A 20,975-nucleotide genomic window follows, 5' to 3' on the forward strand; every position below is an offset into this window, starting at 1 on the left:
CATAAAAAGTAATTGAAAAAGTTAATACATTAAATAAAATAAAAAAATTACCAGCATAACAATTTAAGAGAAATTTATAAAAAAAAAAGATCACTCTGACTCTCAAAGTGAAAGTGACTATTATGTCCCTTGCAATCATTCATTTCCAAGCTTGGAAACTTCCACATGAATAAACCCGATAAATCCTACACACCTGATCTATTTGTAGTTTTTATTGACATGTTGAGTCATTATGCGTGAGTCACAAAAACAATTATGTTCTATGACGCCATCAAGAGATTAAATTGCCCACATACGCAGTTCCTGTTTAGTAGGGTGATAACTCTCCTAAGAATAAGAAATCTCACAAACTGATATGTTGATCATGGCTTTGTCGGGACTACTGCCTGACATTTTTAAATGAAAGAAGAACACAACTTGCACTGAGGCTCAATATGAAATTCTGTGTACAGTAAAGGCATAAAAGACCAGTTCTCCAGGATGCGCCCAGCAGTAATGTATTTAATAAATAAAATCAGTTTAATATAACTGCATAATTTTTATTTTATTTTAATATAAATGCATTATTAAAATGGTCAAGATACTATTTTAGGCAGGTCTTTTATTTTGACATTTTACCGGAAGAAACTGTATTCAACACAGAAGAGCGGCAGTTGTGGTTTGTTGTTAGTTGTTGTCAGTACGATGACAGCTTTCTAATGAGCTGCAGTAGTGTTAAAGCCTTACGTTGAGTCTAAAACCCTAAAAGCTACTTTATTTCGACCAAGTATAGTTAAAGCACCGCCTGCTAGACAATGCGCTGATTCGCTGAAAGTTATGTATGCTTGAATGATCTATCAAAGATGCAAACAACAAGACCCAAAGCTGGGAAACAGTTGTCTGGTGGTGTAGAAAAGAGCCGGCCACGCAAAACACCGATACGGAAGAACACTTACCGGGTCGGATATACTTGGAACCGAGGTGGAAGACTTAAAGAGCTGAGGATAAGGTACGTTAGCAGATAATGGCATCGCCAAATTCGTTGATTTGTTGTGACGAATGTCATTAGTGACTGTTTTTTGGGTGGCATTTTGGGTATTTAGGCATCTTGCTAGGAAGTTCCTTCACTTGTGGATTCAGAAGACATTTGGACGAATAACAACATCACAAGCCAGGTCCAGTAAAGTGGTCATGTGTTAAAATAGCGCACCTAAATTTAAAAAGAAATGCTGCAGTGGTTCTGCTGTACAATATATGATGTTTACTTAATGAAAACTGTATATGTACATAGATCTCATTATTGTAAGGTGGTCTTGAGGAAAACCTTAGTGGCTTGGAAAGATGAGTGGTGGCATGCAAGAAAGGAATGGACCCTAAATATAAGGGCAGATTGCCATTATACGTAAGTAAGGTCTCTTATGCTGACCAAGGCTGTATTTATTTAATCAAAAATAGTCAAAACTGTAATATTGTGAGATATTATTGCAATTTAAAGTAACAGTTTTCTATTTTAAAGTGTAACTTATTACTGAGATGTCAGCACTGAACTTTTAGCAGTCATTACTCCTGTCTTCAGTGTCACGTGATCCTTCGGAAATCATTCTGATATGCTGATTTGTTGCTCAAGAAACATTTGTTGTCAGTATCAGTGTTAAAAACAGTTGTGCTGCTATTTTAATGGCTTATCACCAACCATGGTTGATTTCTTTTTATTTTTTATTTGCCCATTTTAGGTATATGCTGTATAGCAAAACATTTCAAGCCTGGCAGGAGTATGTTCTTGTCCAGAGAGAAGAAAAGAAAAAACTGCGACTTGCAATCAGATTTGGTATATAGGCTGTTATTCTGTTAATATTTTAGTTTATAGAGTTGATTGAGGATGTGAATAACTTTTCCGCATTTCATCTCACATTACTGGGGATGATTTTGTTGTGTATTATGTCATAGTAGCTGTAACTGAGTATTTGTGCTGCAGAGACAAAGCACAAACTACGTTCTGTGTGGAATGGTTGGGAACTGTACCTGGACATGTGTCGCATGAAACGCAGGATGCAGGAGGCAGCAGTACAGCATGAGAGACTCTCTGTACTAAAGTGAGCATTGCTTTTATGTGGTGTCAGGAAAATATTGCAAGTCACATTCATAAGAGTAAAGCAGGCAGCCAGATACATAATAAACAATTCTGCAGTCCTGGTGTAGGTCGGAGTGTGGCATAAAATGACAGACTTGATTATGCCAACAACATTTTATAGTAAGATTTAAGCAAGTAAACAAGCATAAATCAGTCAATATGTTGATATAATTTGACATATATAAATATATTAGTAACATTATTAAACAGAAATATATGTACACTACTGTTCAAAAGTTTGGGGTCAGTCAAATACAGTTAATCAAAAATACAGCAAAAAAATTAATATCATTATTACATATTATGACATAATAGTACTACAATTTAAAGTAACTGTTTTCTGTTTTTATATATTTAAAATGTAACTTATTCCTTTGATGGCAAAGCTGAATTTTCAGCATCATTACTCAAGTCTCAAGTCTACTCAGTCTTCAGTGTCACATAATGCTTCAAAAATCATTCTTATATGTTGATTATTTGCAATGATCAAGAACAACTGTGGTCTTTGATAATTTTGTAGAAACCAAGATACACGATACATGTATCTTTGATGAATAGAAAGTTAAAATGAAAGCTTATTCAATTAAAATGTATTTTGATTGCTTCTATTGTCTTCATTTGGAAAATATGGTAATCTCTTTACTGTCACTTTTGTTCAGTTTAAGGCATCCTTGCTGAAATAAAGTATTAATTATTTAGAATAGTTTAATGAAAAATATTTATGTGGTACATTTGTATGTATATCAATTTGGAGACCTCTTTTTTTTATTACCTTTAAGTAAAATACTAATGTGACATTTTTATTTGTGCATATGTTGGTAATTAAAGGTGGGTTTGGACTGTGTGGAATATGACACTACAGCACAGGGATGTGGAGTACCATCAAGAAGATCTTGCTTTGCAACACTGGGCTCACACTGTACAGAGCAGAGTGAGTATGAACATGTGAGAATGCAACTGTACGATGAAATCGAGTGATCTCTAAAGTGGCTTTTCTTCACAGGCATGGTTGCACTGGAGAGACAGGATGAAACAAGCCTGTGTTCTGAAAGAGAAGGAGTCCAAAGCTCATCGTCACTATTGTCTTCAACTGTTAAGACATGCACTGCATGGATGGATCAGACACATAGAGAACCGACAGGCTAAGAGCAAGAAAACAGGTGCCATTCACTTTTTATATTTATAATATCAATTATTATAATAATTATAATTTGTAATATTACTGTTGGTCAAATTAGTCAAAAGTGTCAGTGAAGAAATTTCAAATAAATATTTCTGTTTAAAATAAATGCTGTTATTTTGAACATTGTATTCATCAAAAAATCCTGAAAAGAAATGTATCATGGTTTCTACAAACATATGAAGAAGCACAAATGTTTTCCACATCAATAATAATAATATAAGAATTTTTTTTAAACACCAATCGTAATAAAATTATTAAATGTGTTTTTGATGAAGTAATACCAGCTGGAAATTTAGCTTTGCCATTACAGGAATAAATTACATTTTAAAGTGTATTAAAATAGAAAATGTCACTTTAAATTATACAAATATATATATATATTTTTTTTTACTGTATTTTTGGTCATGTAAATGCAGCCTTGGTGGGTATGTATAAATGCTTATTTTAAAAAAGCTTTATAAAACTGACCCCAAAATGTTAATATATAAGGCTTTTTAATTGCAGTAACTTGAGAAACAGTGGCAAACTGATCATTCACAATTATGAATACATTTTTTGGCATTTTATGCATCTTAGTTGACTTCTGTGTTGCAGCTGTTGCTCAGGATGTACGGCGTGTTGCTGTGCTGGAGAAGTTTTGGTTTCAGTGGAACAATGTGCTGCAATTCAGGCATGTGGAGAAAGACAGAGGACAGAGAGCAGACAAACTGGCCCAGCGCGGCTCCCAACAGCTGGCGTTCTCACACTGGAGACACTGTATCTTTGCTTACACAGTTAAACAGACAGTCCTCATATACTTTTATACTGAAAAAAATAATAATAATAAGTCAGTGCAAGCATGATGGTACCTAATGCAGTTGTTTTCCTGAGCTGTCTGGTAGATGTCAGGTTGTGCTCACAGAAGGCTAAGAGAGAAAAGGCTGCAATCCATCACAGACAACTCCATCTTCTGGTTAGTTGTCCTTAGATTAATGTTTTTTTTTTTGTTGTCCTGTAAATATTTTATTTTATAGCTGTTTTTTGTTTGTTTGTTTGTTTATGTTGGTCTTGTATTTCTTCACAGCAATTGGGTTTAAGAGGCCTTGCTCTAAACGTCACTCAAAGTAAAACTCATCGTCTCAACAAGAACATCAGTTTCCAGCATCATCATCACATTGTATGAACGACACATGCACATCATAAACACAACTCTTGACAGATCTATAGTTCATCAAGAAATGAAAATTCTTTTAACAGTTACTCGTTCCAAACTTCAACTTTCAGTTGAGAATAACAAGATATTGTGAATTTTGGGTAACCAAAAATGTAGTGGTGCCCACTGACTTCCACTGAATGGAGAAAATACAATGGAAGTCAGTGGGGACCAGAAACTGTTTAGTTACCCACGTTCTTCAAAATGTCTTCTTTTTTGTTTACCAGAAGATAGAACTGTATACAGGCTTTGAAACAACTTGAGGCTAAGTAAATGATAACAGAAGTTTTATTTTTGGGTAAACTGTCTCTTTAACGTATTAGTGGAAATGCTATTTTCCTTAAATTTTTTGTTTTATAGTTTATTTGTACTTTATATATAAAAAAAAAACACGAAATTCCTTTGACATGTAGTCTATCAGTCATGATTATGAATGTTATGTTTTCTATTTTCTTTCTATTTCAATCTTTATTTTTAAGGTTTTTGTGTAAATGCCAGAAATTAATATTGACATTTTTCAGTTACTGGCAAGGTCTTGGAAGGTCTGGCACTTGCGCTTGGATGAGGCTGAAGACCGAAGTCTGCAGCCTCGAATGAGTGTTGCACAAGCCCATCACAAGTTAGTTACATAAATGATTTAAATATGTGCACTGTTGGCAAAACAATCTACATGCGCTTTTTTATCTGAAGCATGTCATGTATATTTATACGTTTTAGGTCGTTAATAAAAAAAGTTGTTCTGTGAGACTTTTAAACGGTTGTTATTAATTAACAGAATTTCTGTGCTGAGATCTTGCCTCCATCGTTGGGGAAAACGTCTCAGAGAGCACAGACAAATGCAGGTAACCACCACACTCTCATTATCATATATACGTCTCATATATTATCAAACAGTGTGTGTGTGTGTGTGTGTGTGTGTGTGTGTGTGTGTATATATATATATATATATATATATATATATATATATATATATATATATATACATATACATATTTACATATTTACATAGGAGTTGGAACTACGTGCTGATGCCTGCTTTGCCCGACGTATCTTTCCACAATGTGTAAACACTTGGATGGAGTTTGCAGCACAACGCACAGAAAACCGAGAGCAAAAAGAGAGAGCTGAACAACATTACAGGCAAGTTTCTTTGCCTAAAATAGCCACATGTAGATATCCATGTCTGTGTTGTATTGTACTGAAAATGTTCATGTTTTTGTCCTCTACACAGGCAGCAGACTTGCAGTTGGGTATTTTACACTTGGTGGAGAAACCTGGAAGTACAGAGAGATCAGAGACTTGCTGAACGAACGGTAAGATGACATCCATGAATATACGTTCACAAAAAAATTAAGTCAGTTAGAATGGGACTAAATTTATCAAAGGTGACGTTAAAGACATATCTATATAGGATAAATAAATTCCATATCAAATAAATGCTGTTCTATTCATCTTGAAGACAAAATTGATAGTTTCCATAAATTTTTAAGCAGCGCATTCATTTTCCATATATATATTAGAAAGATTTCTGAAGGATTATGTGAAAGGATTGAAGTAATGGCTGCTGAAAATTCAGCTTTGACATCACAGGAACAAATGACTTTGTAAAATATATTAAAACAGAAAAGAGTTATTTGAACTTGTAGTAATATGTTACAATATTACTGTCATTTGTGTATTTCTCATAGGCCGTGTTGCATTCCGAGCATGTGTCTTGTGCCCGTGCCTGGTCTAAGTGGTACTTTGGTGCTGTACAGCATAGAGAAGAGAGATTCAAACAAGCAGCAGCCGACTCTCTTTACAAACACTCTCTGCTACGCAAGGCTCTGAACCAGTGGAGAAACCTTGTTGCAAACATACAGACCAGGTGCGAATCAGATAATAGAAGCTAGAGGAAACACTTCTAAATAAACCACAGATCATTTTGATGAAGTTTATACTTTTTTTGTGTTTTGTTGATTAGTCAAAGACATTTGGAGCAGGCAGAGGATCATTATGGACAGCGCTGTCTGAGAAGAGCCATGGCAGACTGGCATCAGGTACGAGTGGCACAGCTGGATCTATTCACTAAGAAAACCCCTGATTTTTTTTTAATCATATGATGATGTTGTTGTTTTTATTGGTTTGTTAAATAGTATGTAGATCACAAAAGGCAGAAGAGAGAGAAACTTGCACAAATGGAGAAACATTACAGCAGCAGATTGCTCAGACATGCTCTAGAGGCTTGGAAGGTATGAATGCATTTGTTTTGATACAGTATACAATGTATTTGCAAATACTGCTATATTATAGTAATTTATTTGAAATTGTTTATATCAACTGTACAGCTGATTAGCTCAATGTTTTTACGTGCATGCATGTAGTCACACCATTTGCAGACTCAATCGATCAACCAAAATGTGGAGTGCCGTTACCAGGAGCATCAGCAGCACCTTGCCAGGTATTATTATGATCTATTTGTTATAATTTAATGTAGTGTGTATTTTAAAATATGGTTATGGATATCTATTCTGTCTTTTTATTCATGTTTCTGCAGAAGAATGTTCTATTCGTGGAGGATAAACGTGGCAGAGTTAAGGGAAGAGAGAGAGAAGGAAAACAGAGCAAATTGTTTTTCTCAAAAGCACCTTCTATCTCAGGTGCTTATATCAAAATTAGTTGTATAACAAGTAAAAAGTAACATCCTATTATTTATAAGTACAGCTTTTCTAAACTAAATAATATATAATTGAACTGTTTGATAGGTGTTTCTGGCATGGCGACAGAGAACAGTTTCTGCTCATCTTCACCGTCACCAGCAAGACGAAGCTCTGAAACAAGCTCAAACACACCTGGATAAATGTACTTTGGTTATGAATGCCACTGTTATTGGTCTGTGTAATGATTCAGTAATGATTCAGTGTTGTTTTTGTACTGCTAGTTCGCATGCAGGTGGCTTTGAAAGGATGGAGAGAGCGAAGCACAGAGGTAAAAGACGAGAGACTGGAGAATGAGAGGGCCAGCAGACACTACAACAGAACCCTGGGAAAAAGAACCCTCAGCACATGGGCCACTAATATTCAGCATCACAAAAATTATCAGGTGACTAAGTCTCCATAGCTGTATATATTTCAGTCCAATCTTCATTGTTTGAAATTTATAGATATGTTTGTGTTTTTAAGGTAATGAAGAAAAGAAGCTTTGAGCTTCACAAGTTGAGGATTTGTCAGCACTTCTTTATCTGCTGGAAAACACAGGTGAATTTAAACATTATTCAGTCATATTTGATGGATTTTATAAAAAAAATCCTTGATGCTGATTGGTCCGTACAGTGCTTCAGCAGCTCTCAAATGTGTTATAATAACCTCTATGACATGAAATGCTTTTTTATCTCCTTGTTAAAAAATAGCATTTAAAATTTTTTTTTAACTCTTTATTAATATAAGTAACAATATGTAACTTTTACTGTTAAAAAATAGCAAAATGTATATAATAAGAGAGTACATCATGAATTAATCTACCAAACCGCCTTTTTGTCTTATCCCAAATCACTACGGTACATTTCTAAGAAGTGATTATTTTTGGACTATTGAAGCCTGTTCGGGTCGTCATCGCTGTGGAGTATCATACATATATCACATACCTGCGTGAATCACCATAGACTAAAGCTGCATCCCAAATGACGCACTATACACTATGTACTTATGCACTATGTGTACTCAAACATTTAGTGCATGAATTATAAACGGTTAATTTATCATTCACAATCAGAGTCTGATAGCCCCTCCCCCTTCGCTACGTAATTAAATCTGCGACAGTTGAATGCATGACGTGTCGTTGGACAATTAATTCAACAAGTAATTCTACACTCGTTTTTTTTCAGTTATTTAAGTGCATTATCAGGGTATTCAGCGTGCACTTTTTCTTTTTGGAATTTTCAGTGTGAATGCACAACTCGCACTATTTATACTAAAAACATCATAGAATACAGTAGTGCATAAGTAAGCGATTTGGAACACACCTATAAACTTGGAGAAGTAGCTCCAGTTAGAATGTTCTTCCACCGGATGCATGCAGTTCTGTTTATTAACCGCTAGACATTTACATAGTGTTGCTTTAAAGCTTTATTATAGTCTCACTTACTGTGCAGTGGTGGAGCTGCTGATATTGCCTCATTTGCTTTTTTTGAGCTGCAGCTACTTATGATCGATTGTTATGGTCTCTTTGAAGTTTGTATTTTCTGTCTGAGTTTGAATGTTTATGACATACAGCTGCAGAGCAGAAGAATAGAAGCAGAGAAAACTGAGACTGCCCTTTGGCATTGGTCCCTTAACCTACAGGCCAAGGTAATGCCAGATCATGCACCTCTTATTAATGATAATGCAGGTTTCCTACAACTGCATAATTTCATATAGTTAGCTCTGTATGTTTTCAGGTGTTTTGCGTGTGGCGGCAATGGATTGCAGAGCGTCAGAGAAAACAGAAGCGTTTGACTGAGGCAGCTCAGTTTTACAGAGATGAACTGTTGAGAGAGGGTGTCACACACATCCTCACACACACAGCACACATGAGTGCTTTCTCAACTAATATTGCCCAGCACAGCTACGAACAGGTGCTGTTATACTGCGTATTTGTGTATTTCAATCTATAGGCAACAGAGTACATATTTGTTTATGTGTTTGCATAAATATTAAGTAATCTGTGTCACATACAGAGCTGTCGACAGCTGCAGAAAGTGGTAAGGCGGTGTGCTATACGATGGAAGCAGCGGGCACTGTGCAAGCCTGTCAAGGGGAAAACAGATGGCCACCCCAAGAAGAGTGTGTCTTTTTTTCTGCCAGAAGACCACGCCCCCATCCCCACCCCTTGTCCAATCAGGTGCCACGCAGTAGAGCAGGCGCAGAAAGATTCCATCATCAGTCAGCTGTAAGTCATTCCTATTGCAAATGTTAATTCTGATTCTGTTTTAATTTTTACAAATTTGATTCAGATTCCGAAAATGAGGGTACATGATCTGATTGACCATTCTTCAGTTAATGGAATTGTCCTTTTTTGGTAACAGGTGGTCAGTTCGAGCATCTAGATTGCAACCAAGAAGACCAGATGACCTTCTGCAGTCCCCACTCAAACCTTGGCCACGTGACTTCAGAATCAGCAGGTATAGTAAGAACCAAACCTAAAGTTGCAATAATTTTTTTTAAAATAACTTTTAACAACCAAATAAACCTCTGCCATTTTCTATGGTGCTCAAATAGTCAGAGGGTGTCTGTAATAGAGACTTCATCATCAACCTCAGTTCATTTGACCCATAGCCCATTGGAGTCGCCTGCAGTGGTGCTACAACCAAAGCTCCTTCCTTTCAAACCAGAGCCTCCTGGATCTATCGCCTCTCTCGGCCAGGACATACTGCTTCCTCCGTCTTCATTTACTGTCTCTTTAGCACATGGCAAGGTAAGCAATCATGCTGTAAGAATACTTGTTTGAATGCATTTTTTATAATGTTAATTTTATTTGCTTATTCTCCTGTCAGTTCCTATTCATTTGGCTACTTACTGGTGTTTTTGTCTTGCTGCTTCCTATTTTGGCTTAAATGTGAATTGCTTATTCTTTATACACTCATAATTATGTAAAGACTGTTACATTGAATGAGTTATGCTGTTTTCCTTTTTACAGCAAAAAAGCTTACAACATCAAGAGCTCCCAATGCATTCTTTGCATTTGACTAGTCCACTCAAAACACAAGGTAAACCCATTTAGTCTTTCATAATATGAAGAAAGTTTCATTTTACAAGTCTGAGGTTCAGTAACATATTGAAAGACCAGTTATGCATCTCATGTCTGGGCTGTAGGTGTACATGAGAGATTACCTGAGCAGGATGAGGAGAATGAGGAAGATGAGGCTGTAGCTGTTGAGCAAGCAGAGAATCTCACAAAAGAACTACTTGATATTAGACTGGAAATGCAACGATACCAGCAGGACAGAAAACAGCTACAGTAAGTCCATTTGGCTTTGAATTGGATGAACATGCAGCATTTTAAATTATTTATTATAATTTGTGTGTGTGTGTGTTTTATATATAGCATATAACAGACATTTTCTCCTGCAGTTAAAGTCTCAGATCTACATTACAAATTCGTTTTCAGACTGGAGCTGTTTTAAAGAAATTTGAATCGACTCTCCTCCTGTAGTTTGTCTGATGAATCAACATATTCTTTTTTGTGTGTGTGTGTGTGTGTGTGTTTAGGACATGGCGTAAGCTCCAGAAGGTCCTGAGTAACTGGCTTGAAACAACAGGCATTGAGGGAGAAACTGAGGAACGAGAAAGCATTGTAAAGGAGTTAAATGAGGTATCCATATATATTTTTCTTTTTCTCCAGCACTCATTCATACATGCATTCATGTATTTAAAATATGTACTGTAAAGATAGAACAAATAACAGTACACGGTTTTGATTCCTCAAGCTGCACTATCACACAGAGGGCACTGATGGTTTGCATTTAATGCACATATTTTTAGAGAATTTACATAAACATAAATCTAAGATGCTCAAACCCAAATGTGTGTACCAATAGATAAAGGTTAAAGATTGCATAAACCCTTGCTTTTGCTTATTGTATGCCATATTGGAAATATTATAATATGAGTTATAATAGGCATACATACTTTATTTAAAGCTGTAGTCCATTAGTTTTGCCTCTTTGTCGCCATCTCTGTTTGAAAACCTGCAGTTGCAGCTGTTTGCAGAATTACCTTCCTTGCGTGGGTTGTGCACCGGCACGGCTCCAGCAGGATGAATCTAATGTTTTGAGGAGTTTATGTGGCAGTCAGTCACCACTGCTCCAGTGTGGATATTTACTGTACTTCGCAATCAAAGTTTCTAGCCTATGTCTTGGACTATATGACCCAAATAAGAATTTTCACTTTATATTGTAAGCTGAAATACTGAAGTATGCTACATTTGTTCTGACCAACTGAGGAAAAAAGGATTATAATAAATTGCACTACCAATGGTGGTTTAATCTAAGATCGGTTAGCTCATATCACATCAAACCATACAAATTATTACTTTATCCTCAAATTATTCACTGTACAGTCTAGTGTCTAATTGCCAGACCATTCCAATTTCATAATAAGAAATTCTTTTAAACCCAAAAAGCAAATTAAGCTCCCTTTGATCTGGTTGTCTTTAAATAAAACATTTATGTAATCCCAGGCTATCTGTAATCAGAAGCACATTTAAAACTGGAATATAATTTCATTTCATTCACATGTGTTTCATAAACACATAGTCCTTTCTGGATTAAAATCCGACATAAAAAATAATACATTTAATTATTCTAGCTGCTGTAAGAAAAGGCTATAAACGATCCGCCACCTGCAGGATCCTCATAGCGACAAAACTACTAAGAGTAAAAGTAAGGTGATAGTTTAGAACACTGGCTGGTTATTTACTTGATCAAAAATTTATTTCGGATCTTAACCAAAAAAAGTTACGGACTACAGCTTTAAAATCTAATGTTATTATTAGTGTTTTGAGTCGCTTTAATTTAGAATTTAATTTGTATGCTTTTACTTGTCATTACACACCCCTAGAGGTCTAATGGATTTTGTGTGCAGTTTATGTATACAAGACCGTTATTTGAAGAAAAATACTCTGCTTTACGCATGTTAGATATTAGCTATTTGTTCATGTCTGGTTTCATTTATTTATTTAAATAATTTTTCAGAATAATTAATTAATGTTTCCGTGTAATGTTTCTTTGCAGCTTGAGAGTCGCATTTCTTCTCTATCTTCGAGATTAAACAAACAGAAACCCACCATGATTCGCCTTGCTGCCAGAGTTAACACCATACAGAGCCAACTACTGTCCAATGTTAATACAAAATCACCCATTAAATATGGAATATAAGTTTTAAAAAGTTTATATTGTGCAACCCATTCTATGATGCCAACTTTATTCCAGAAGCATTTTTCAAATGATATTGTATTTTGGGAACCCTTGGGGGGCATCTAAATTGTGTGACTCAAAACCTGTTTTTATTTCAATTATTTATGTATTCAAACAAATGCACTGTTGTAAATATGTATTTCATTTTTAATAAAGCAATAAATCACAATTTATTGTTTTCAAATTGCTATAACTTACATCCTACATTGGAATGTTGGATCCTAAACTTGGAATCCTCATTTGGATGTTCACATGGACTCTGTTGCTGCTTCAGTGGAGTAAAGTCCAGTAGCCTTTAATGTTAACACAATGCTAAACAAAGCCTCTCAGTCAGGGTAAGATGACCAATCACAAATTTGATATAACCAGTCGTAGTGTTAACTAAAACTTAAATAATAATCATAATAATTAAACAACAAAGCACATAACATAATTGCTAAAACTTAATTTAATATCTTCTGAAACAAAAGAGGTATGGACTTTTTCCACTGGAAGAAATATTAGAATGGACAGGTTTTTTGTCCAGTGATGGTTAAAGTTAAAATGTCTTATTGATGGATGTGTTACGTATAAACATGCAGCTTTTTGCATCACAATGTTAACTGAAGGACTGGAATATTGTGTGTATTACTTGTGGATTATTTTGATGGTAAAAGTTGGACAAAATTTTCTGCAAATTTGGATTTTGGTGAACTACTCCTTTTAACTCAAATTAAAAATAATATCAAAAAAATATGAATAAAACCTGTATTAGTATATAAATATTACTGAAACAATAGTGTGTAATAGATCAGTTCCATTGTAAACGAATGAAAACTTTCAAATAGTTTTCCAGATTTTTGTTGTTGTTGATGATGATGTATTTCTATTTCTATTATATTTTCTTGGTATTCAGGATCATAACATAGGAAGCATTTTGTCATGCTCTCAGACAAAACAAACAAAGTTTTCAAAAATATGTGAGCCAGTGTGCCGAGTTCCCAGTGCTCATACTTTGACTATTTTGTCAGCGGTTAATGTTTTTTCAGTGCCAGCTGTGTGCCTGGAGCAACTACGATGGCATCCAGCCTTTGTTCCTTTTGCCAGGGTCAAAGGTCATACATTCGTCAGAAAAATTTCCATTGTGAGAAGTCTGACAGAGAACCATTCTACCACAACCATGGAGCTCTCAGGTTAAAATAATCTTATTTACACCTGTATCAGAAAGTCTGCCAAGTTTCCTTGAGGATCTTACAGCACCCAATCTTTTTCTTGTAGATGTTCACAGTCCTGCCCGGTAGATGCTGCTTTTGTGGATCACACAGCTCTGGACAGCATAGATGGTTAACAATAATTCACTCCAACACAAACAATATGCTTATATGGATATACTAGTGATTAAATACTGTTTGAGATGAACAGCTTTTCCTTCTCTTTCATATTTCTTTTGGATCCTGGCTTTTTTTTTTTTCTTCAACAGAAAGTGAGAAAGATGAGTTCAGACTGATGTGTGCAGATGGAACTCATGCTCCCCTCAGCAATTTTAGAAAATGTAACCTTGGACGAGGCCCTGTAGGAGGTGTGGTCACACAAATGAACACCAGTAGAATAGCTCGAAAGTTCTTGGTCGCTGCCCAGGTATCTTTTATGTTGGAGCCCAAAGCTTGCACATTAGAGTGTCTGATCCAAAGTGTTGTATGGGCACACTACTGTAAAATTAAAGCATACTAATAATATATTGCTTATTATCCTCTCAAACCTGACACAACCCCAAAGTTTTAAAGTACATGGAAAAACAGACCATAAAGGTACATTTACCACAAAAACTAAATTCTGCCATAATTTAATCATCCTTATGTTATTTAAAGCTGTATAATATTTTCTTCTCTGGAACACAAAAGCAGATATTTTGATAAATGTCTCTGTTTTTGTTGTTGGTTCCTGCAGATGTTTCTAATAATATTACTGGTATCTTGGCAGAAAACCCAGATAGGATTTCAGGTTCTTACAGGATAAAATGATTACCGTATTTTCCGGACTATAAGTCTCACTTTTTTCATAGTTTGGCTGGTCCTGCTACTTATAGTCAGGTGCGACTTATTTATAAAAATGAATATGACAAGAACCAAGAGAAATGAACCAATAGAAAACATTACCGTCTCCAGCCGCCAGAGGGCGCTATATGCTGCTCAGGGCTCCTGTAGTCTCCCACTGAGCAGCATGGCGCGCCCTCTCGCGGCTGTAGACGGTAATGTTTTCTCTTGGTTCTTGGTTCTGAATAAATGCGACTTATAGTCCAGTGCGAATTATATATGTTTTTCGTTTTATTTTTTATTTTAATTTACAGTATTTTATTTTATTTTTAACAAATGCAGAATACAGTTTCATCACCCCAAAATTAATGACCTAAACATTTTATCAGACCTGTAACTTAGGAGCAATCCCTCCAAATATTGTTATGAAATGTCCTGTTCTTACAGCTCGCATTTATGACCTCATAATGAAGTCACAGGTCTGCATGCTGAATTAATATTCATTCGATTAATTTGAGAGGTTTTTTTTTTAGAATCAGAAGACTGATGTGTTTTCCACTATAGGAAACCACAGCAGCTTGTCCAGATTCTGGTTTTTGAGTCTCTGCAGTATGGAGAGAGTGACCTGCTCTTTAAAGATGCTACAAAGTACCTCGTTCACAGCAGTCATATGGACTGCTAAATATAATATAATATAAACCATATGGGAGAAGAGTTCTATTCACAGGCTGAGAGCATCTTTAACTGCACACACTCAAGTGAGAATAAAAGCAAACATTATTATATCCATACCAGTTACTTGTTTATATTTATATACAATCACTGGATTTTAAAATAGCACATATATGTCAAATGTCTCTTATTTGAATGATTATTCATGCATATTTTAATTGGGACTATTGTTTTTAATTATGAATTATATATATTTTTTGACAGATATCTTGCAGATCAAGATGTGTGTAGCATATTCTAAACAACCATTATGATTTTTTTTGTTGTTGTTTTGACAATGTTAAAAAGAAGCATGGGTCATATTCATGGGTCATGTTTTTGGTTTATTTTGTATCATTACTGTTATACAATAAAATACTCTCTTAAGATGAAGATGTGTAAACGAGCCAAAAAACGAGGACCTTCAATAAACTACATTAACCATCATGCACCTGTGTAACAACACGGAAGTTCTTGTTTTGATGACCGCTACAGCTACTGTACTAATGTTTACGAAATACAAGACTTTTGGTGTCGAGGATTTTACAAATACAGGTAAGTTCTTAAAGGAATTTAACTGGTTGTAGATTTGAAATATTTGTTTTAAGTGTATATGTTTAAACGAGGCATAATATCCATGGCAGGTTTATTAGTGTCCTAGCTTACTTGACATTTGAGTCAAGTTATACAATGAGTTGGTCACCTTCCACCTACGGACGAAAAAAAAAAACTCAATGAACTGACACGACTATTTTATCGTTATGTTTATAACGTTATAGTTGTCTTTATGCTCGAATACCATTAAAATATTGCATAAGATTTGTGTTCAGTAATGTTATGATGATGTAACAAATAAACATCCTACATACATTAAGACATTACATTTACGAGTTTATGATGTCACAGTCAGATATTACTGTTAATTACAGGTCAATCTTGTTATTTACAGGCCATATGTGTGTGTGTATTTTATTTTATTATTTCAAGTTTGTTAGTATATTATATACATGGATATTGGAAACACATTTTCATGTATATTTTATTGAATAACAAATTAGCTTAACTTTATTTATCTCAAGAAACGAACACGTATTTGTTGACCACAGAGGGTTAAAGAATTTTATTAGTTCCCCGTATAAATTTAGATCATAACATGTGAAATCCGTAGAGTAGTTGACATTGTGTAGAACACATGTTTGTTGTTGATAAACAGTTGTTTGTTATTATCTGTACAGGTTTGTAGATGTTGTGTTCATGGAGATCCCTGCCTCCTCGTGTGGCAGTGGGAAGATGTGCCTCTACAATACAAGCTAATGTGCAAAGATTTGTTCCTGCAAGTGGCTCAGTTGACTCCAATGCTTTGGAACAACTCCAGGCCTTTGTGTCGAATGCTTCTCGTTTGTTTGTGATAAGCGGTGCCGGACTCTCAACCGAATCTGGAATTCCAGACTATAGATCAGAAGGTGTGGGACTTTACGCACGCACTGACAGGCGGCCTATGCAACACTCAGAGTTTGTGCGCAGTGCGAAATCGAGGCAGCGATACTGGGCAAGGAACTACGTGGGGTGGCCGCAGTTCTCCTCTCACCAGCCGAATCCAGCGCATTTCGCATTGCGGGACTGGGAGGAAAAGGGAAAACTGCACTGGCTCGTCACTCAGAATGTAGATGCATTACACTTAAAGGCTGGACAACGGAGACTAACTGAACTTCATGGATCTACACATCGGTAAGGCAGGACTTGCTTGAAGATCATTGATTATGGAGTTAAAGAATCCGTGCAATGTAAGAGAAAAAAATATTGCATGTGATTTCATGTTTGTCCTGTTCTTAGGGTTGTGTGTTTGGACTGCGGGCAGCTTACTCCACGTGCTGAGCTTCAGAAGCGTTTTGCAGCTCTAAACCCTGGCTGGGCAGCAAGTGCAGGTGGTGTGGCCCCAGATGGAGACGTGTTTCTGGAGGACGAGCAGGTGCTGAACTTCACAGTACCTGCTTGTGATGCCTGTGGCGGTGTGCTTAAACCTGAGGTGACGTTCTTTGGTGACGTAGTGAACCGGACTACAGTTAACTTTGTGCATGACAAGCTGGCTGAGTCTGATGCTGTGCTTGTGGCTGGATCTTCTCTTCAGGTGAGTCATGTTTCATCAATATCACTTTAAAAACATGTCCTATTCACGTAGACCAGGGTTACTCATTTATACTCACAGGCTGCCATCTCCTGGTGTAATGATGTATGATACAGATAGGGGTCACAGAACAAATTATTGTTCATTCAAAGTTTTTAGTTAAAATAAACATAATACAAAAGATCAATACCTCATTTTACAGAATTTTAGATATACACACTTTCTTGGATAGCAAGCTTAGTGCAATTAAGAATACATCATTGGCAAGATGGACTTAAGATGAAATACTAAAATTATAAAGGTGCATTTCCCATCTAGAATTTCTTCTTTAAAAAATTGCTGAGCTCCTCAAAAATCAGTGTGGGAAACATTTATGGTATTGCTGAAATAATAATTGAAAGTGAATTTCATATTTAAGTTTTTGATTTAAAAGATGTTAATCAAAATCCCCATGGTTATTATACTTAACTGAACCAAGCCACACAAAAAAAAATTATGTTTGAAATAAAATAAATGTTGACTGGAATAAAAAGAAAAAAACTAGTTATCTAGTCAAAACAATTTAAACTAGTTGCCAAGGTGATATTTTAAGATTTTTCCTCCATTAAGAAATGTACAAAAAAGGGTGATTTTTACTTTTTTTATTGGGATTCTTAGTTTAGATCTCACAATTTCTTCAACACACAACTTTTTTGTATCAGAATATAAACTGTATATGAGACAAAGAACCTATATATATTTATAATATTCTTTGGCAGGAACATGCCTTCATACATTTCTCATTTTCATTTAGTTTAACTTGATGTAGTTAACTGAAACTAAAGCTGAAATAAAAAGTATATAGAAAAAAACTAAACAAACCAATTAAATTTACAAAAACAAACAAACTTACCCAAAGTGTAAAAATAACTCAAGTTAAAATAACTAACTAAAATTAAATTAACTCATTATAATAGTACATTTATTCAAATGAAAATAGAAAATAAAAAAATTATAAAAATGAATTTGACCATTTTTAATAATAGTATTGTTATCTATTATAATACCATAATCATACTTACTATAATAACCAAAGCATCTCTTTAATAATAAAATAACATTGATCCCCACATATAGTCACAACCCTGTTCCAGTGCACCTTCTTGTAATCTTCAAGTAAACCAAAGACCTTGAGTAGTTGGTTCAGGTGTGTTTGGCTAAAGTTTGAACTAGTTAATGAGTATCCCTGGCCTAGATAATGCAAAGATTTGTTCCTCTCTGACTCGATACTTTCTCAAGACATTTGGTAAAGGCATTTGTTTTCCTTTTCAGGTTTTTTCAGGGTATCGCTTTCTTCTTGCTGCTAGTGAAAGAAAGCTTCCAATAGCTATTGTGAATATAGGACCCACTAGAGCTGATCATCTTACTGACATCAAGGTGAGTGTGCGCTGTGGAGAAGTTCTGCCGGCCATTCAGCTGTGAGAAATGAGAAACTCTGAGACTCTCTTCCTTGAAGCTATTCTGAACCTCAGCACTCGACTCAACACTGGATTACTGGAACATAGATTTGGTAATCTCTACCTCAAGTTACAGAATTACTTTAACATGTACAAACATTCACTAGCTAGTTTGAAGTGCAATACAGAATACAGCATTGGCGCTAAAGAGTTAAGTTTAAATACTTACAAATTAAAAAGTAGATTAATAGGGACAACTGAATTTCCCATCTAGAATTCACTCTGTGAAAAGTTACAGAGCTTCTCTAGAATCGGCGTGGGAAACAGTCATGATGATGATGAAATTATAAAAGACCTGTTTGGATTATGACTCCTTTTATTTACTAATAAACATATGGTTAATGATGAATGACTATTTAGATATGCATTTTTCAATATGTGAATGTACTAAGATGTTTTTAAAATGTATTGGAACACAATAAAAATATACACGTTAATCATTTATTTGTCTGCCTGACAATACAAGTAAAATGTATTTAGTGCTTTTCACAATACACATTGTTTCAAAGCAGTTTTACAGAAAATCGTGGTGTAAATGTTTCTCATATCTGAATATCTTCATGCATTTTAGTTGCATTGAGCAGTTTAAAAACTAGCCAATTATATCGTTCACATTTTTCAACTATATAAACCATCAAGCAGTTGAGATCAGTTGTATATATCACTTTACATTAGTATAATGTATGTATCTAATGTAAGATATAAAAGACTTGGTTTTTTAATTTTTAGCATATTTAAGTTTTTTCTTTCTTTTTTTTTTTTGATAAAAGGGAAACCTTGGGGTCAAAAAGGATGAGATTCATCGCCTAAATTTATTATATGCACACATTATTTTATGTTGCTTTGGTAAGAAATCTATGAAGAGCATAAATGATACTGAAAATAGGTGGTGAATGTCTGAGAAACAAACTCCATAATAAAAAAGAAACATTAATCAGGTTTATTCAGAGTGTCACAGAGGGCAAAGTGACAGTATCTCTAGAAAAGCAGAGATCAGTCAGAACCGGCTGTTTGTTAAATCTCTCTCTCAGGTGCTCAGTCCACCGTTGCACATGACTTTGTACCTCTGACCAGAGCTCTTCAGGAACACTAAATGAGTAAAGACAACAGCGATGATTTATGTCATCTATTTGCCATTTTACCCAAACCGTGCTCACCACCAGTGGTGTCATACACAAACAGTTCCCAAATCCTTTCGTTTGGTCAAACCAGTACGAGGCTGGATAACCTAACAGGAGTCCAAAAAGAGTGCACAAGTTCCAGTCATTATACAGTTCCTCTCCCAACACAATCACTGAGGAGCCTTTCTCCAGCTCACTCATGAAGAGTTCTGAAAGAGTTTTGATCATATCCTCGGTTGTCTTTTCAAAACCAACCAAGACCGGTTGTTTTATTGAGGGACATATGTCAATCAGGAGGACACTTTTGCTTTGGAGAATATCATCCAAGTGGGACTCAATAGTGGCAGGATTAAAAATGAACGTGTTTTCATCAATTGACAGAATCCGTAGTGGATTGGTTACAACACCAGACTCCTGTAGAGATTTGAGGTACATCTGAAGCTGCTCTGGAGATGCTGTATTACTGTCGTAAAGCAGCGCTGGTTTGACGCCCAGATCCACAGCCATTATTTGAACAGTCACATCAAGACACGTGGACGGGGACAAACGTTTCTTGCGAGGACACAATAACTTCTGTGCGGCAGAGATGAGCATTTCTGATGAAGCAACCATTGCATCCGTTTACAAACACAAATATAAAACATTTGTTGACAGATGGACACACAAATTGATTATAAAAGTGGTTGAACACTTAATTAAGTCTCACATTCCAGCATTGGTCAGGTAACGTTACTTCGTAGTGGTTGTTGGACATTCTTATCGACTCGGTATTTTTAACGAAACGAATGAACGATTCAGTGAATTGTTCATTTCACAATAAAAGAATAACACGGAGTTGTAACTCGCAGGATGAAAGTCAACAGAAAGAATCGCGATTCAAAAGATTCCAGTTATAAGGGTGAATCAAAATCCTTCCAAACTTCCTGTTAAAAGTTGTAACAAGTTAAAAGTGCTACAATGTACCGAAATTTAACAAATTAAATGTAACGTGTATTTTTGTTTCAGAATAGAATGTTATGAACGTTTGGAATAATAATGAAATGTCACGAGTCGACCAGTTTCCTCTTAAAGGTTAGTTTAGAAACGCCACCGACA

The 20,975-nt window shown here is 35.4% G+C and overlaps 3 protein-coding genes across 6 annotated transcripts; 2 read left to right on the top strand and 1 right to left on the bottom strand.

Moving 5' to 3' along the window:
• Window positions 1–632: 632 nt before the first annotated feature.
• On the top strand, window positions 633–12,584 carry sfi1 (SFI1 centrin binding protein). Of its 3 annotated transcripts, none has more exons than XM_052558758.1 (31): window positions 633–988; window positions 1,083–1,154; window positions 1,271–1,381; window positions 1,713–1,807; window positions 1,955–2,072; window positions 2,939–3,041; window positions 3,114–3,270; window positions 3,888–4,049; window positions 4,175–4,245; window positions 4,357–4,449; window positions 5,007–5,104; window positions 5,261–5,327; window positions 5,495–5,629; window positions 5,721–5,798; window positions 6,174–6,352; window positions 6,449–6,524; window positions 6,621–6,716; window positions 6,849–6,925; window positions 7,022–7,124; window positions 7,230–7,326; window positions 7,406–7,566; window positions 7,647–7,721; window positions 8,736–8,810; window positions 8,900–9,076; window positions 9,179–9,390; window positions 9,527–9,622; window positions 9,720–9,915; window positions 10,138–10,207; window positions 10,314–10,458; window positions 10,710–10,812; window positions 12,233–12,584. In XM_052558758.1, the coding sequence occupies exons 1-31, from the start codon at window positions 843–845 to the stop codon at window positions 12,374–12,376; spliced, it is 3,588 nt and encodes a 1,195-aa protein (XP_052414718.1). In that variant the 5' UTR covers window positions 633–842; the 3' UTR covers window positions 12,377–12,584. The 3 variants fall into 3 exon arrangements, with proteins under 3 accessions (XP_052414718.1, XP_052414720.1, XP_052414719.1); XM_052558760.1 differs by having other exon boundaries at window positions 9,777–9,915; XM_052558759.1 differs by having other exon boundaries at window positions 3,114–3,258.
• A 3,001-nt stretch (window positions 12,585–15,585) lies between these two features.
• Window positions 15,586–19,201, top strand: sirt4 (sirtuin 4). Its single transcript, XM_052558766.1, has 4 exons — window positions 15,586–15,693; window positions 16,374–16,866; window positions 16,972–17,266; window positions 18,575–19,201. Exons 2-4 carry the CDS (start codon window positions 16,382–16,384, stop codon window positions 18,722–18,724), a joined length of 930 nt encoding a protein of 309 aa, XP_052414726.1. The 5' UTR covers window positions 15,586–15,693; window positions 16,374–16,381; the 3' UTR covers window positions 18,725–19,201.
• A 483-nt stretch (window positions 19,202–19,684) lies between these two features.
• cb6h1orf74 (chromosome B6 C1orf74 homolog) lies at window positions 19,685–20,876 on the bottom strand. 2 transcript variants are annotated; one of them, XM_052558768.1, is made up of 2 exons: window positions 20,587–20,876; window positions 19,685–20,476 (listed from the first exon to the last, which is right to left on the bottom strand). In XM_052558768.1, the coding sequence occupies exon 2, from the start codon at window positions 20,472–20,474 to the stop codon at window positions 19,704–19,706; it is 771 nt and encodes a 256-aa protein (XP_052414728.1). In that variant the 5' UTR covers window positions 20,475–20,476; window positions 20,587–20,876; the 3' UTR covers window positions 19,685–19,703. The 2 variants fall into 2 exon arrangements, with proteins under 2 accessions (XP_052414728.1, XP_052414727.1); XM_052558767.1 differs by having other exon boundaries at window positions 19,685–20,876.
• Window positions 20,877–20,975: the final 99 nt, after the last annotated feature.

The sequence above is a fragment of the Carassius gibelio genome, chromosome B6, assembly GCF_023724105.1.
Source record: "Carassius gibelio isolate Cgi1373 ecotype wild population from Czech Republic chromosome B6, carGib1.2-hapl.c, whole genome shotgun sequence".
In the NCBI taxonomy this organism is placed as follows: Eukaryota; Metazoa; Chordata; class Actinopteri; order Cypriniformes; family Cyprinidae; genus Carassius; species Carassius gibelio.

What these genes read in the sequence shown, in the direction of transcription:
- sirt4 (XM_052558766.1), top strand. Translation starts at nt 16,382, where the DNA reads ATGTTGTGTTCATGGAGATCCCTGCCTCCTCGTGTGGCAGTGGGAAGA. An exon ending in CTTCATGGATCTACACATCG is followed by an intron (nt 16,867 to 16,971) that starts GTAAGGCAGGAC and finishes TCCTGTTCTTAG; the next exon opens with GGTTGTGTGTTTGGACTGCG. An exon ending in TGGCTGGATCTTCTCTTCAG is followed by an intron (nt 17,267 to 18,574) that starts GTGAGTCATGTT and finishes TTTCCTTTTCAG; the next exon opens with GTTTTTTCAGGGTATCGCTT.
- cb6h1orf74 (XM_052558767.1), bottom strand. Translation starts at nt 20,492, where the DNA reads ATGGTTGCTTCATCAGAAATGCTCATCTCTGCCGCACAGAAGTTATTG.
- sfi1 (XM_052558758.1), top strand. Translation starts at nt 843, where the DNA reads ATGCAAACAACAAGACCCAAAGCTGGGAAACAGTTGTCTGGTGGTGTA. An exon ending in GAGAGACTCTCTGTACTAAA is followed by an intron (nt 2,073 to 2,938) that starts GTGAGCATTGCT and finishes TGGTAATTAAAG; the next exon opens with GTGGGTTTGGACTGTGTGGA. An exon ending in CTGAACAACATTACAGGCAA is followed by an intron (nt 5,630 to 5,720) that starts GTTTCTTTGCCT and finishes CTACACAGGCAG; the next exon opens with CAGACTTGCAGTTGGGTATT.